The following is a 14677-nucleotide window of genomic DNA, read 5'->3' on the forward strand; positions in this document are numbered from 1 at the left end:
TGCATTAAACAACACATAAAATTGTATTCTCTAAAATATTACCGTATTTGTGCGTAAAATATGGAAGGTTTAAAGTTGATAGGCGTAAATGGGTTACGCACTTCGAGCACCTGTTAAATTAAAATCGTTCTTTTCTTATTGCTTTCATAATAATTTTTAGTCATTTGAATACTATCAATTTTATAAAATTGTAAAGAAATAATAAAATATTTACTAACAAATCGATTCCATTCAGGATTTCATTTGACGGTAGCATAATTATTGGGAAATTAGCAGACTTTGCTGATGAAAGCGTTGTACATAGCGTTCTTGAACAAACAATGATGGCGTAGCTTTTGGTAAATTCCAGCACATGCACATGATGAAGGATGTTCACGTATTAATGTGGGTATTTAAAACTGGGTTTATTATGATGATTTATAACTCATTTGAACTTTTTCTAAAACCCGGAAAGCGTTTCGTGTTTAAAAGCCACCTTTTGGCATCCGAAAAAAATCGAGATTAAAAAAAAAAAATTTAGGTTTCGTCAAAAATTGGAGTCGGCGGGTCTGAAAATCATTTCATTAAAAAATACTGGCCTTATTGCCCTTCGTGTTTTTCTACTATGAAATAAATAGTTCAGAAATTGTGTGTGTTCAAGTACTTTAACTGCTTGGCATGTTTTGCTCAAACTTGTACAGCTGAATGTGTAGATGATCATTTGAGAATGTATATTGACTGCAACCAGTTTTGGCCCTTTGTCTTTTTGTCCGCTGTAGAATGTATAATCAATTTGTCAGTGGCCAAACAAACAAATATCTATACATATCTTTTGTATAAAACCCTGAAGAATATTGCATGTTTTCTTTATAAAATGTTTCTTTTACATAAATAAAATTCAACAAAAGCTTTACAATGCCTGAACTACATGCTTGCAACTGAGACTGTCACGGCTTTAGCTCACTGCAGAATTAATTATAACAACCTGATTTCAGCTCAGTTCATCCAATATTCATTCATTTGCTGTGACTCTCTTTAAACTGGCAGCGTGGTTCTGTTTCATCCAGTTTGTTCTTGTTATACAATTCACAATCAGAGCAGAAGAATCTGAACATTAAGGTGTACAATGAATTATTGACTAAGATTGAGTTTTGAAAAACTAATTAAATTTCCATTGTGTTACTATTCAGAACTGTGAAATTCCCAATTGTTAAATTAAAATTAGGACAGAAAAATAAAGAATAAAGGGAAAACATCATTATTATGTAATGCATTTAGATTTTTCATGTATGGATTTTTGACTTGTAACTCAGTTTTTAAAGGTGCATTGGTTTATCTTAAAAGATTTACCTTTTCAATATATACAATTTTTTTGTAAGATGTGTCATAGGTCCCACTTGGTGTATATGTTGATCCGTGTAATGCACTTTCATACTGAGTGTACTGATCTAATGTGCAGATCCTTGGTACAGATTCAATGTCACTGTATATACATGTATGTATTTAATGGTACTCACTTACTGTACTGATCTCATTTCATGGTAATGATCTTCTGTACAGAGTCGGTGACAGTAAACCCTGCTACATCAGACGGATTTGATATTCACATAATAACCAGTGTCAAAAATACAGTATCAGAGTACTTCATTGTACAGATACATAGTTAGTATTTTTACCCTATATATGAGTCCAGTGTTATTGGACAGATCTGGTGAACAGATGGATTGTTCTGTTTTGTGTCTATGTACTGATCCAATGTCCAATGTCTTTTCCACTGTACCAAACTTGTGTACCAGTACCTGTTGTGCTACTGAATGCGTGTTTAATTCTCTCCCCAAGGCTCTGTCACAGGAAGTGAGACCGGTTCCCTACCACATTCCCAGTCAGTTGGGAACCAGCTTGCTTCCATCACAGGTAATATCCCTTTGAGACCAGTTTCTGGTTACCTCCCTTCGCCTTTTGCCTATCGTCACAAGTAACCTTCGTTGTCTGTTTCTGCACAAGGCGCAAAGTGGCATGTGCACAATTGCTGTATAAAGTTCACTTCTCTTGAGTTTCAGTATGTTGATGTACGTTTATTTGCTGTTAAATCGCATTCTTTGTTTCATGTCTTTAATAATTTTAATTTTATTTCAAAGAAATTGCTATGTGCTTATTAGCTCATCTATTTTTTGAAAAAAAATTATGAGCTATTGTCATCACCTTGGCGTCGGCGTTGGCGTTGGCGTTGGCGTTGGCGTTGGCGTTGGCGTCGGCGTCCGGTTAAGTTTTGCGTTTAGGTCCACTTTTCTCAGAAAGTATCAATGCTATTGCATTCAAACTTGGTACACTTACTTACTATCATGAGGGGACTAGGCAGGCAAAGTTAGATAACTCTGGCGTGCATTTTGACAGAATTATGTGCCCTTTTTGTACTTAAAAAATTGCAAATTTTGGTTAAGTTTTGCGTTTAGTTCCACTTTTCTCAGTAAGTATCAATGCTATTGCATTCAAACTTGGTACACTTACTTACTATCATGAGGGGACTGGGCAGGCAAAGTTAGATAACTCTGGCATGCATTTTGACAGAATTATGTGCCCTTTTTATACTTAGAAAATTGACAATTTTGGTTAAGTTTTGTGTTTAGGTCCATTTTATTCCTTAAGCATCAAAGCTATTGCTTTCATACTTGCAACACTTACTAACTATCATAAGGGGACTGTGCAGGCAAAGTAATGTAACTCTGACTGGCATTTTGACAGAATTATGTGCCCTTTTTATACTTAGAAAATTGAAAATTTGATTAAGTTTTGTGTTTAGGTCCACTTTATTCCTACAGTATCAAAGCTATTGCTTTCATACTTGCAAGATTTATGAACTATCATAAGGGGACGGTGCAGGCAAAGTTATGTAACTCTGACTGGCATTTGGACGGAATTATGGGCCCTTTATACTTAGAAAATTGAAAATTTGGTTAAGATTTATGTTTTGGTCACTTTACCCCTAAAGTATCATAGATATTGCTTTCATACTTGGAACACTCACAAACTATCATAAGGGTACAGTAAAAGGACAAGTTGCATAACTCTGGTTGTCATTGTTACGGAATTATGGCCCTTTTTTGACTTAGTAACTTTTAATATATGGTTAAATTTTGTGTTTCGATCCACTCGAAGTATCAAGGCTATTGCTTTCAAACTTCAAATACTTACATGCTATCATGAGGTTACTGTACCTGGCAACTTGAATTTTACTTTGACCTTTGAATGACCTTGACTCTCAAGGTCAAATTATTAAATTTTGCTAAAATTGCCATAACTTCTTTATTTATGATTAGATTTGATTGATACTTTGATGAAACTACTCTTACCTGACATACCACAATAGACTTCACCCAAACCATCCCCCGTGCCCTCCCCCCCCCTCCCCCCCCTCCCCCCCCCCCCTAATTTTTTTTTTTTTTTTTTTTTTTAGCTCATCTATTTTTTGAAAAAAAATTATGAGCTATTGTCATCACCTCGGCGTCGGCGTTGGCGTTGGCGTTGGCGTTGGCGTTGGCGTTGGCGTCGGCGTCCGGTTAAGTTTTGCGTTTAGGTCCACTTTTCTCAGAAAGTATCAATGCTATTGCATTCAAACTTGGTACACTTACTTACTATCATGAGGGGACTGGGCAGGCAAAGTTAGATAACTCTGGCGTGCATTTTGACAGAATTATGTGCCCTTTTTATACTTAAAAAATTGAAAATTTTGGTTAAGTTTTGCGTTTAGTTCCACTTTTCTCAGTAAGTATCAATGCTATTGCATTCAAACTTGGTACACTTACTTACTATCATGAGGGGACTGGGCAGGCAAATTTAGATAACTCTGGCATGCATTTTGACAGAATTATGTGCCCTTTTTATACTTAGAAAATTGACAATTTTGGTTAAGTTTTGTGTTTAGGTCCATTTTATTCCTTAAGCATTAAAGCTATTGCTTTCATACTTGCAACACTTACTAACTATCATAAGGGGACTGTGCAGGCAAAGTAATGTAACTCTGACTGGCATTTTGACAGAATTATGTGCCCTTTTTATACTTAGAAAATTGAAAATTTGATTAAGTTTTGTGTTTAGGTCCACTTTATTCCTACAGTATCAAAGCTATTGCTTTCATACTTGCAAGATTTATGAACTATCATAAGGGGACCGTGCAGGCAAAGTTATGTAACTCTGACTGGCATTTGAACGGAATTATGGGCCCTTTATACTTAGAAAATTGAAAATTTGGTTAAGATTTATGTTTTGGTCCACTTTACCCCTAAAGTATCATAGATATTGCTTTCATACTTGGAACACTCACAAACTATCATAAGGGTACAGTAAAAGGACAAGTTGCATAACTCTGGTTGTCATTGTTACGGAATTATGGCCCTTTTTTGACTTAGTAACTTTTAATATATGGTTAAATTTTGTGTTTCGATCCACTTTACTTCTTAAGTATCAAGGCTATTGCTTTCAAACTTCAAATACTTACATGCTATCATGAGGTTACTGTACCTGGCAACTTTAATTTTACTTTGACCTTTGAATGACCTTGACTCTCAAGGTCAAATTATTAAATTTTGCTAAAATTGCCATAACTTCTTTATTTATGATTAGATTTGATTGATACTTTGATGAAACTACTCTTACCTGACATACCACAATAGACTCCACCCAAACCATCCCCCGTGCCGTCCCCTCCCCCCTCCCCCCTCCCCCCCCTCCCCCCCCCCCTATTTTTTTTTTTTTTTTTTTTTTTTTTTAAGATCATCTCACAAATGACCACCACACCCTCACACTATACCCCCCCCCCCCCCACCCCACCCCCCCCCCCCTAATTTTTTTTTGTTTTTTTTTTTTTTTTTTTTTTTTAAGATCATCTCACAAATTACCACCACACCCTCACACTATACCCCCCCCCCATTTTTTTTTTAAAAATGGTTATGTTTGAAATACCGTCCAACCATCGCACCCAAACCCCCCCCCCCATCGCCCCCCCCCAACCCCACCCCCCCCCCCCCCCCCCCCGGATTTTTTTTTTTTTTTTTTTTTTTTTTTCGCTTTTTTGGAAGATAATGTAATAAATGTCCACAACCCCACACTATACCACCCCTCTTCACTCCACTCCTCCCTCCTTTGTGATTGAAAATGAGAGTCCCTTCACCTTTAAAAAGAAAATAGATGAGCGGTCTGCAACCGCAAGGCGGTGCTCTTGTTATAAGATCATCTCACAAATGACCACCACACCCTCACACTATACCCCACACCCCACCCCCCACCACCCCCCCCCCAAATTTTTTTTTTTGATTTTTTTTTTTTTTTTTTTTTTTTTTTTAAGATCATCTCACAAATTATCACCACACCCTCACACTATACCCCCCCCCCCCCCCGATTTTTTTTTTTTTTTTTTTTTTCGCTTTTTTGGAAGATAATGTAATAAATGTCCACAACCCCACACTATACACCCCTCTTCACTCCACTCCTCCCTCCTTTGTGATTGAAAATGAGAGTCCCTTCACCTTTAAAAAGAAAATAGATGAGCGGTCTGCACCCGCAAGGCGGTGCTCTTGTTATTATATTTGTATTATTTGTATTCATACTAAATATACTAAAATTATTTGAGTCCATTTTGTGTGATATTAACAAATGTTAGTTTGATAAGATAAATTGCTGGTGTTTCTGAATAATCTTGATTAAAAAGTTATTATTATTAAACCAAATTTCACACAGTAACACTGTTCTGTATAGTTTATTAATTATAATTATATTTTTATCTCATGTGAGCACATACATGTAGTGTTTATGTTGAACTTATAGGATACATTAATTATTGCCCACTAGTGTTTTGGTGCATCTGGAAATAATATTACTTCTCCTCCTGAAATACTCAGCGGATTTAACAGAAATTATCCCGTTTTAAATCGTTCTGGTCTGTTGCATAATTATGTAGGTCGAAGGAGCTTACATATATTTTAAAAATAACAAACTTCAAAATTCTTTTTCTCTGAAACCACAAGGGTCAAGGGTTTAATATTTGGTGGTTCACTTCAATCTAGTGGTCCTCTTCTTATTTTGTTCTGAACATTACCCTGGGATCAAAGCTGGAAATTGTCTAGGGGTCCCACAATTTATATAAACTCACATAGAAAATATCTTACAAATCTTCTTCTATGAGGGTCTTTAGCTCTCTAGCTACCTGAATCCAAAGATATTCATGACCATTTTGCGATGGGTGGGTTTTTGGCATCTTACAGGTTGTGGTGTCTGTTGTAAAAATTTGCATTAAACAATATCTTTTTTTATTTAATTGAAAATTTAGAAGATTGTTTATTGTTTTTTTTAAAGTTTTTTTCAAATTATGCTCTTGAGATTAAAACTTATATTTAATGTAGACTGTTATCATTTGTACTAGAAGATCTGAAATCCTATGATAAATAGTGATCTCATCTCCCAGACAATCAAATCTCACTCCAATACCAGACTCTCAACTAGTCATCTTTTTTCAGGATACTTCAAATACAAACAAATTACGAACCAAAAGTAATGTTCTTCAGTAAAAACTAAATAGCTGGAAATTGCAGCTATAAATAAATAAGTTCCAACTTGTGTGAGTCTAGTTAGTTAATGAAGTTTGCATTTCTGGGAGACTTACTTGGCCTTCATATAATGCAGCCGCAAGCATTTAGTAAGAAACACTAACAGAACAAATAACATTGGTTTATTGGCAGCTAATGGTTCCTACTTCAGGGTTCTTTTTAACTTTAACATTTAGTCATCCTTATTTTGCTGTCTTGAACTTTACTTTTAAACTGCATTATTCTGTGTTACACCATCATTTGTAATTGGTGATATACATGTATTATATAAATTTCACTTTGTTTAACAAAAACTATCATACATATAGTGCAATGCTACAAGCCAATGCATGCTTTATTGGCCTATTCATGTCAGTACTTTGTATTTTATTTTTCATTTTATGTGACTTGGTAGTTGTAAATAATCATTTTTGTTAGCTCACCTGTGCACAACATGCCCATGTTGAGCTTTTTTAGTCGCCCATATTCCGTTGTTGGTTGTGAGAGTTGCTGGTTCGGTCCATTGAAAAACATGCCAATTTTCTTTTTACGGCTATTCTGCCATGTTATCTCTCTAGGAGTCATATTTTATGTCAAATCTTCATGAAACTTCTGCAGAATTTTTTTTAATAATATCTTTGCCAAGATCAAAAATGGTTCCAGTGCATTGTGCATTGAAATACATGGATGCTAGGGTGCAGTTAGTTTTCCTTTTGTGGCTGTATTGAAGCCTTCTGAAGAATCTACAGGCCAAACTTATTGTCTAATCTTCATAAAACAAATTATCAGTAGATTTGACCAAATGATTTCTATAGTTACGACGGAGTCATGTGACTTAAAAAAAACTAGAGACCCAAGTCAACATTTTTAAAAAGCTTGTAAAAAGACAGCACATTTATCATGAAACTTAGTAACAACATTTCGTTCTAATGAAAGGTATCTTGGCAGAGTTTGAAGATGGTTCTGGCCCCGTGATCACAAAACGATTTTGCAATCGAAAATTGATTTTTTACTGACATCGATTTTCATTTGTGCCTATCAACTACAATGGAGATTTATTTTCAATGACAAGCAAAATTGATTTTTCAATTGCAAAAAAAGCTTTGTGAATACGGGGCCCATTCTCCTAGCAGAGTTGTAGTTCTAGCCTCAACATACATGTGAATGTAATGAACCGCGCATTGTAAGAGAGTGCAAGGGGCCTGGTCTGCTAATGAAATGTGGCCACCAGGGAGGAGGCAGTTAACCTTAAATAGCATTAGTGAAACCGTGTTAATACTTCAAGGTATTATAAGAGCTTTTACTAGTTTGAATTTGACGTCATACAATTTTCAATGTCAGTGTAACAAAAGCTTCTTCTTCGTCTAAAATCTGACGTCATAATATTTTTTAATGTCAGTGTATTAATAGCTTTGTCTTCTTTGAATTTTGACATCATAATATGTTCAATGTCAGTGTAATCAGCGCTTTCTCTTATTTTGAATTTTTGTTCAATGTCTGTGTAATAAGAGCCTTTTCTTATTGTGCATTTTGTCGTCATTATATGCTCAATGTCAGAATAATAAGATCATTTTCTTGTTTGAATTGTGACGTCATTATATGGTTAATGTCAGAGTAATAAAAGCTTCTTATTAGTCTAAAATCATAATATGCTTAATGTCAGTGTAAAAAGAGTTTTTTTCTTGTTAGAAATTGTACGTCATACAATGTCCAATGTCAGTGTAATCAGAGCTCTCTCTTGTTTAAATTTCGACGTCATAATATGTTCAATGTCAGTGTAATGAAAGCATTTTGCGTGTTTTCAATTTTAACGTCATAATATGTTCAATGTCTGTAATAAGAGTCATAATATGTTTAATGTCAGTGTAATAAGATCTTTTTTGTTTTAATTTTTACGTCATAATATGTTCAATGTCAGTGTAATTAGAGCTTTCTCTTGTTTTGAATTTTTGACGTCATAACTATTTTGTTAATGTCAGTGTAATTAGAGCTTTCCCTTGTTTTTATTTTTGACATCATAAAATGTTCAATGTCAGTGTAATTAGAGATTTTTTTTCTCCATAACAGGTAGAGTGGTTCGGTTTAAAAAGACACCACTATTATTTTTGCTTATGTAAAATCCTGGTACTTGCCTACCAAACCTTCTTTCTTATGTTAGATTTTTTTCTTTTTCGATCCATATTACTTCCGTTCTGTACTAAAGTATGTTATTGTTTTTATAGTAGTATTGCAAACAATAAATTTTTGTCTCCTTTTTTAGCTCATCTATTTTTTGAAAAAAATTATGAGCTATTGTCATCACCTTGGCGTCGGCGTCCAGTTAAGTTTTGCGTTTAGGTCCACTTTTCTCAGAAAGTATCAATGCTATTGCATTCAAACTTGGTACACTTACTTACTATCATGAGGGGACTGGGCAGGCAAAGTTAGATAACTCTGGCGTTCATTTTTACTGAATTATGTGCCCTTTTTATACTTAGAAAATTGAAAATTTTGGTTAAGTTTTGCGTTTAGGTCCACTTTTTTCAGAAAGTATCAATGCTATTGCATTCAAACTTGGTACACTTACTAACTATCATGAGGGGACTGGGCAGGCAAAGTAAGATAACTCTGGCCTACATTTTGACAGAATTATGTGCCCTTTTTATACTTAGAAAATTGAAAATTTTGGTTAAGTTTTGTGTTTAGGTCCATTTTATTTCTTAAGTATCAAAGCTATTGCTTTCATACTTGCAACACTTACTAACTATCATAAGGGGACTGTGCAGGCAAAGTAATGTAACTCTGACTGGCATTTTGACAGAATTATGTGCCCTTTTTATACTTAGAAAATTGAAAATTTGGTTAAGTTTTGTGTTTAGGTCCACTTTATTCCTACAGTATCAAAGCTATTGCTTTCATACTTGCAACACTTATAAACTATCATAAGAGGACTGTGCAGGCAAAGTTATGTAACTCTGACTGGCATTTGGACGGAATTATGGGCCATTTATACTTAGAAAATTGAAAATTTGGTTAAGTTTTGTGTTTTGGTCCACTTTACCCCTAAAGTATCATAGATATTGCTTTCATACTTGGAACACTCGCAAACTATCATAAGGGTACAGTAAAAGGACAAGTTGCATAACTCTGGATGTCATTTTTACGGAATTATGGCCCTTTTTTGAGTTAGTAACTTTGAATATATGGTTAAATTTTGTGTTTCGATCCACTTTACTTCTTAAGTATCAAGGCTATTGCTTTCAAACTTCAAATACTTTCATGCTATCATGAGGTTACTGTACCTGGCAAGTTGAATTTTACCTTGACCTTTGAATGACCTTGACTCTCAAGGTAAAATTATTAAATTTTGCTAAAATTGCCATAACTTCTTTATTTATGATTAGATTTGATTGATACTTTGACAAAACTACTCTTACCTGACATACCACAATAGACTCCACTCAAACCATCCCCCGCGCCCCCTACCCCCCCACCTCCGCCCAAATCCCCCCACCTATTTTTTTTTTTTTTTTTTTTTTTTTTTTAAGATCATCTCACAAATGACCACCACACCCTCACACTATACCCCCCCCAACCCAACCACCCCCCCCAAATTATTTTTTTAAACGGTTAAAAACACAACTATTTATTTTTATTATTTTATCTTTGAAATACCGTCCAACCATCGCACCCAAGAATCCCCCCCACCCCCCCCTCACCACACCCTCACACTATACCCCCCCCCCCCACCTCACCCACACAAATTTTTTTTGAAACGGTTAAAAACACAACTATTTATTTTTATTATTTTATCTTTGAAATACCGTCCAACCATCGCACCCAAGAATCCCCCCCACCCCCCCCTCACCACACCCTCACACTATACCCCCCCCCCCCCCACCTCACCCACACAAATTTTTTTTGAAACGGTTAAAAAACACAAATATTTATTTTTATTATTTTATGTTTGAAATACCGTCCAACCATCACACCCAAGAATCCCCCCACCCCACCCCCACCCCCCCCCACCCCCGAAATTATTTTTTTCGCATTTTTGGAAGATAATTTTTGGTGATAAATGTTCACACCCCCACACTATACACCCCTCTTCACTCCACCCCTCCCTCCTTTGTGATTGAAAATGAGACCTTCACCTTTAAAAAAAAATAGATGAGCGGTCTGCACCCGCAAGGCGGTGCTCTTGTTTTAAATTGCTTTGGAAGTGTTTTTGCATTTTTGGTTTTGAATCTTTATAGCTACAGGTATAAGACTTTGTTGTCAGTGTTGTAACTTGTATAACATTGAAAGTCATTTTACTCAACAATAAATAAAATAAGTGTGAACAATTTGAAGGGTTGTCTTTGTGTGAGACACATTGGATTTTTGGAAGGGCTGTATTTGTAAAAGTTCCATTGGAAGGGTTGTCTTTGTGAAAGTACCATTGGAAGGGTTGTCTTTGCGAAAGTCCCAACTCTACAACCTCCGATTAAGTCTGGATATAATTTATTTATAAGCCATACTTCTCCTGGTGAGCAAACTCAACACAATAATATAATATAAGTGAATATTTCCTATTCCAAGAGGAAAGTCCTGACTTTGTCAAAAGCCTGGCCCTGGCGAGCTTAAAGAAGACTGCCCACTCCCAAAGGCTACTTTACCAGTTCTTCCATTTATTAACAGACCCATGGCATAATTGTGTGGGTCAGTATTTGGCAGGAGTGGCGGGGGAGCTGTCTGAAATCAAGTCTATTCCCCTGGCCCTTGTTTCATGATGTTTGTTTCATCATGTATTGATTGCTTGCTAAAGAGATTTGATATACCTTATATGTACAGGCATTTCCCATTTTTCGGATGTCGTGCTGATAAAAACTATATATGCTTACAGGGGAATTGTTTATGTCATCAATGTTTTTCTCATTCTCCTATTAAACTATTAACAATACTTCATAATTTAATTTTTACACTCTGGTTAATGACCTGCATGTTAGAAGGTATCAATCCATCTTGCTTGTTTGACATGTTTCAGTACCATAGTGTTGATGAGAATTTCAGTTTTATGTTGCTTCATACATGTATCTTAATACATCTTTGCAAGAAATTAATTCCTAGGCTAGTGAGGCAAAGGAAAATATCACTCATTTAATTTTTCATTGGCATTAATTTTGGTCTTGGCAGTAAATTTACAGAAGTGATCTTTATTTGGAGCAAAATCAATTTGCTTCATGGAATGTGTCCATTATTTTAGAAATCTGTTTGTGCACTAATATCACACTTGACTGGATTTGGGAAGCACTCCTGAAATATCTCATTCGCTTTTATTGTCATTGATTAATGAGTAAATACTTAGTGGGATCTGAGATTATTCAATATGTCACTGTGTAAAGAATGAAGCAGGGGTTGTCTAAAGGCAGTGATTGTGTGGGAAGACTGGCCAGATTTTATATTGAAGTCCTCAGTGTAAGTTTAAATTTAGTTTAACCCTTTGCATGCTGGGAAATTTGTCGTCTGCTAAAATGTCGTCTGCTGAATTCCTAAAATTAGCATTTTCTTCGATTTTTTTTCAAAGAATACTATCAAAATAGCAAACTGTTTGGATCCTGATGAGACGCCACGTTCAGTGGCGTCTCATCTGGATCCAAACTGTTTGCAAAGGCCTTCAAAATTCGGTTCCAGCACTGAAAGAGTTAAAGCCATTGATTTTAGCTGGCGTGTGTGGAAAGCATGGGGCTTTTCAACCGATTCCTGCTTAGTTCCTGGGTAGAGCCCACAGAAAGCTTACCAAGTATGGTGTGAATTTGTGATCCCTGAGCAATTGCTTGTTATTAAATTCTTATTTCATTTTTTCTAATTAAACAACAAAAATTTGACTGTAGATAAAGTAATTTAAAACTGACAAATAAGTGGTAGCGATTATTGAAATTTTCTTTCAGCCAGACTTTTGAATCAGTTTAAAATTTAAAATTAATAGTTTGAAATAGTACTGTAAATTTTTTTAAACCTTCAATTCCTGGCTCTTCATGCTTATTCCAAATATTAGCTTCTGAAATGTTCATCTAATGTTCATAAAAAAATGAATAATTGACCAATTAGCTGGTGTATTATTGTCTGTGTTTGACATTTAAAGCGCACATTATGGGGAGTGGATAATTGAATGGGATTTGCCTCATTTATCGCCATATATCTTACACAGATGCTCTTGTCAGCTATGACAGTCAATGTGGGGAGACGGTAGATGTAGGAAAATAGAGTATAATAAAGAGAAATAAAGAAAACAGAATTGATGGTCTAGTACTTAAATATTTATGCAATTGTGATGTTTCCATTCTCACTTGAACTGGCACTTGTCAATTACCATTGAAATTACATAATGTTTCTATACTTTTGTATGTAGCTGTTTATTGGAGGTTTATACATGGTAAATTGGGATCTATGTCAAGAGCTTCATTAAAATATTGTGTGTTTCCCTTCTCCTACTCATGCTTATGAGCTATATATTAGAAGGTTGGACAATCATAACATTTTGTCACACTTTTAGAAAACCTTAATACATGTGCATAAAGTGTTGTCTGAGAGTAGCCTGTGTAGTCTGCATTGGCTTACCTGAGGCAGCACCTTCCTATTAAACTGGATTGTTATTTAGAAAAGACATCATTCATACGATTTTTCCGTAAAAGCGGAAAGTGTCGTCCCTGATTAGCCTGTGCAAACTTTGAAGGCTTATCTCGGACAACACTTTATTCACTTAAACACAGATTTTCCCAGAGACTGTCTCATGACTTTAGCTCACCTGAGCGTTATAAAATTCTCAATGGTGAGCTATAGTGGTCATTTCATGGCCCTTATCTTCCTGTCAGTAACAGTTTGCTTTAAAAAGAAATGGCCGCTGAAACCCCTTGCAAAAGTTAACACATATATATATATATATATATATATATATATATATATATATATATATATATATATATATATATATATATATATATATATATATATATATATATATATATATATATATATACATGTATATATATATATATATATTTATATTATTTTCTTGGTTAGTTAAAATGTTGAGTGGTGCCCATTTGGTTTGTAATGCTAATGGGAGGATAAAAAACTATTCTTTGTACATGTATCTTGTTCAATAGCAAACAAGAAACATGTTTGTAAGAAGAGAAATTGAAATGCAATCTTGTGGGATGTAATTTAGACATGTTTAATAATCTTCATTAAATGTATTTCTACAGTAACTTAGATTGACAAACCAAAAATTATTGTAAGAAATTGGTTGAAGGTCAGTGAGATGACTTAATTATTCCAGCCAAATATTGCAACTAGCCTTACATTTAAGGAGGGACCACCCGCACTAACATAATTATTTTCTTACAAAAGCAAGCTGATGAAAGTGCCATATATGACATTATCAGGGCGGTTTCTAGTCACTTATTGAATAAGAGCTGATGAAATGTAGAGAAAAGCGAGTTGACAGTCCACTCATTGGCACTATCTGTCTGATAAAAGAAAATTGGTTTGCGCTTGAAGCGGAAACTGCATGGGTACCAAATTGAGGATATAAAGCCATATTTTGGTTTTTAAGAATGTTTAAGTTATCTTTTAACAACTTTATTAGTCAACTAGCGGGTGAAACTTTAAGTTTACTCCTGGTGTGTCCATCTGTCTGTCTGTCTGTCTGTCTGTCTGTCCGAATCTGGATCCTTCCATGACACAAAAATATTTAAACATATTTGATGAAACTTGGTATGTTGACAGAGAGCCATTTAATTGGGAAATATGCAACTTATTTCAGATTTTGTGCATGACAAAAATGTGTTCACAAAAGTTAAGATGGATATAAAGACTGTCCACAAAGTCTGGATCCTGCTGAAAACTGAAAAATTGCTCATTCGTGGTAGATAAAACTCAGCATGTCGATAGAGGGTCATATTGGGAATATGTACATGATTTTGTGGTTGCTATGGTTACAGAAATAGTGAAAACTGTCAGAAAAATCTGGACAAAGCTCTTGGTAACCCATGATACATGTATTTGCAATACAGTTTTAATTGTATTGCCCTGAAGCTATTAAAAATAATATAATGAAAACAAATTTGATTCCTTCAATGTTACGTTCAAACATGAAG

At 35.0% G+C, this 14677-nt stretch overlaps 1 protein-coding gene across 14 annotated transcripts in view; it reads left to right on the plus strand.

Moving 5' to 3' along the window:
* The window catches only part of LOC127879287 (protein unc-13 homolog B-like), a 140281-nt gene that overhangs the window by 14304 nt on the left and 111300 nt on the right, over window positions 1-14677 (plus strand). For 13 of the 14 annotated variants that reach the window (XM_052426051.1, XM_052426059.1, XM_052426061.1 and 10 more), the window contains exon 3: window positions 1819-1893. The exons of the other annotated variant lie outside the window; for it this stretch is intronic. In XM_052426051.1, the coding sequence (XP_052282011.1) occupies window positions 1819-1893 (75 nt within the window). The remainder of the gene's footprint in view (window positions 1-1818; window positions 1894-14677) is intronic. 14 annotated transcript variants of the gene reach the window in all.

This window comes from Dreissena polymorpha, chromosome 4 (genome assembly GCF_020536995.1).
Source record: "Dreissena polymorpha isolate Duluth1 chromosome 4, UMN_Dpol_1.0, whole genome shotgun sequence".
NCBI lineage: Eukaryota > Metazoa > Mollusca > Bivalvia > Myida > Dreissenidae > Dreissena > Dreissena polymorpha.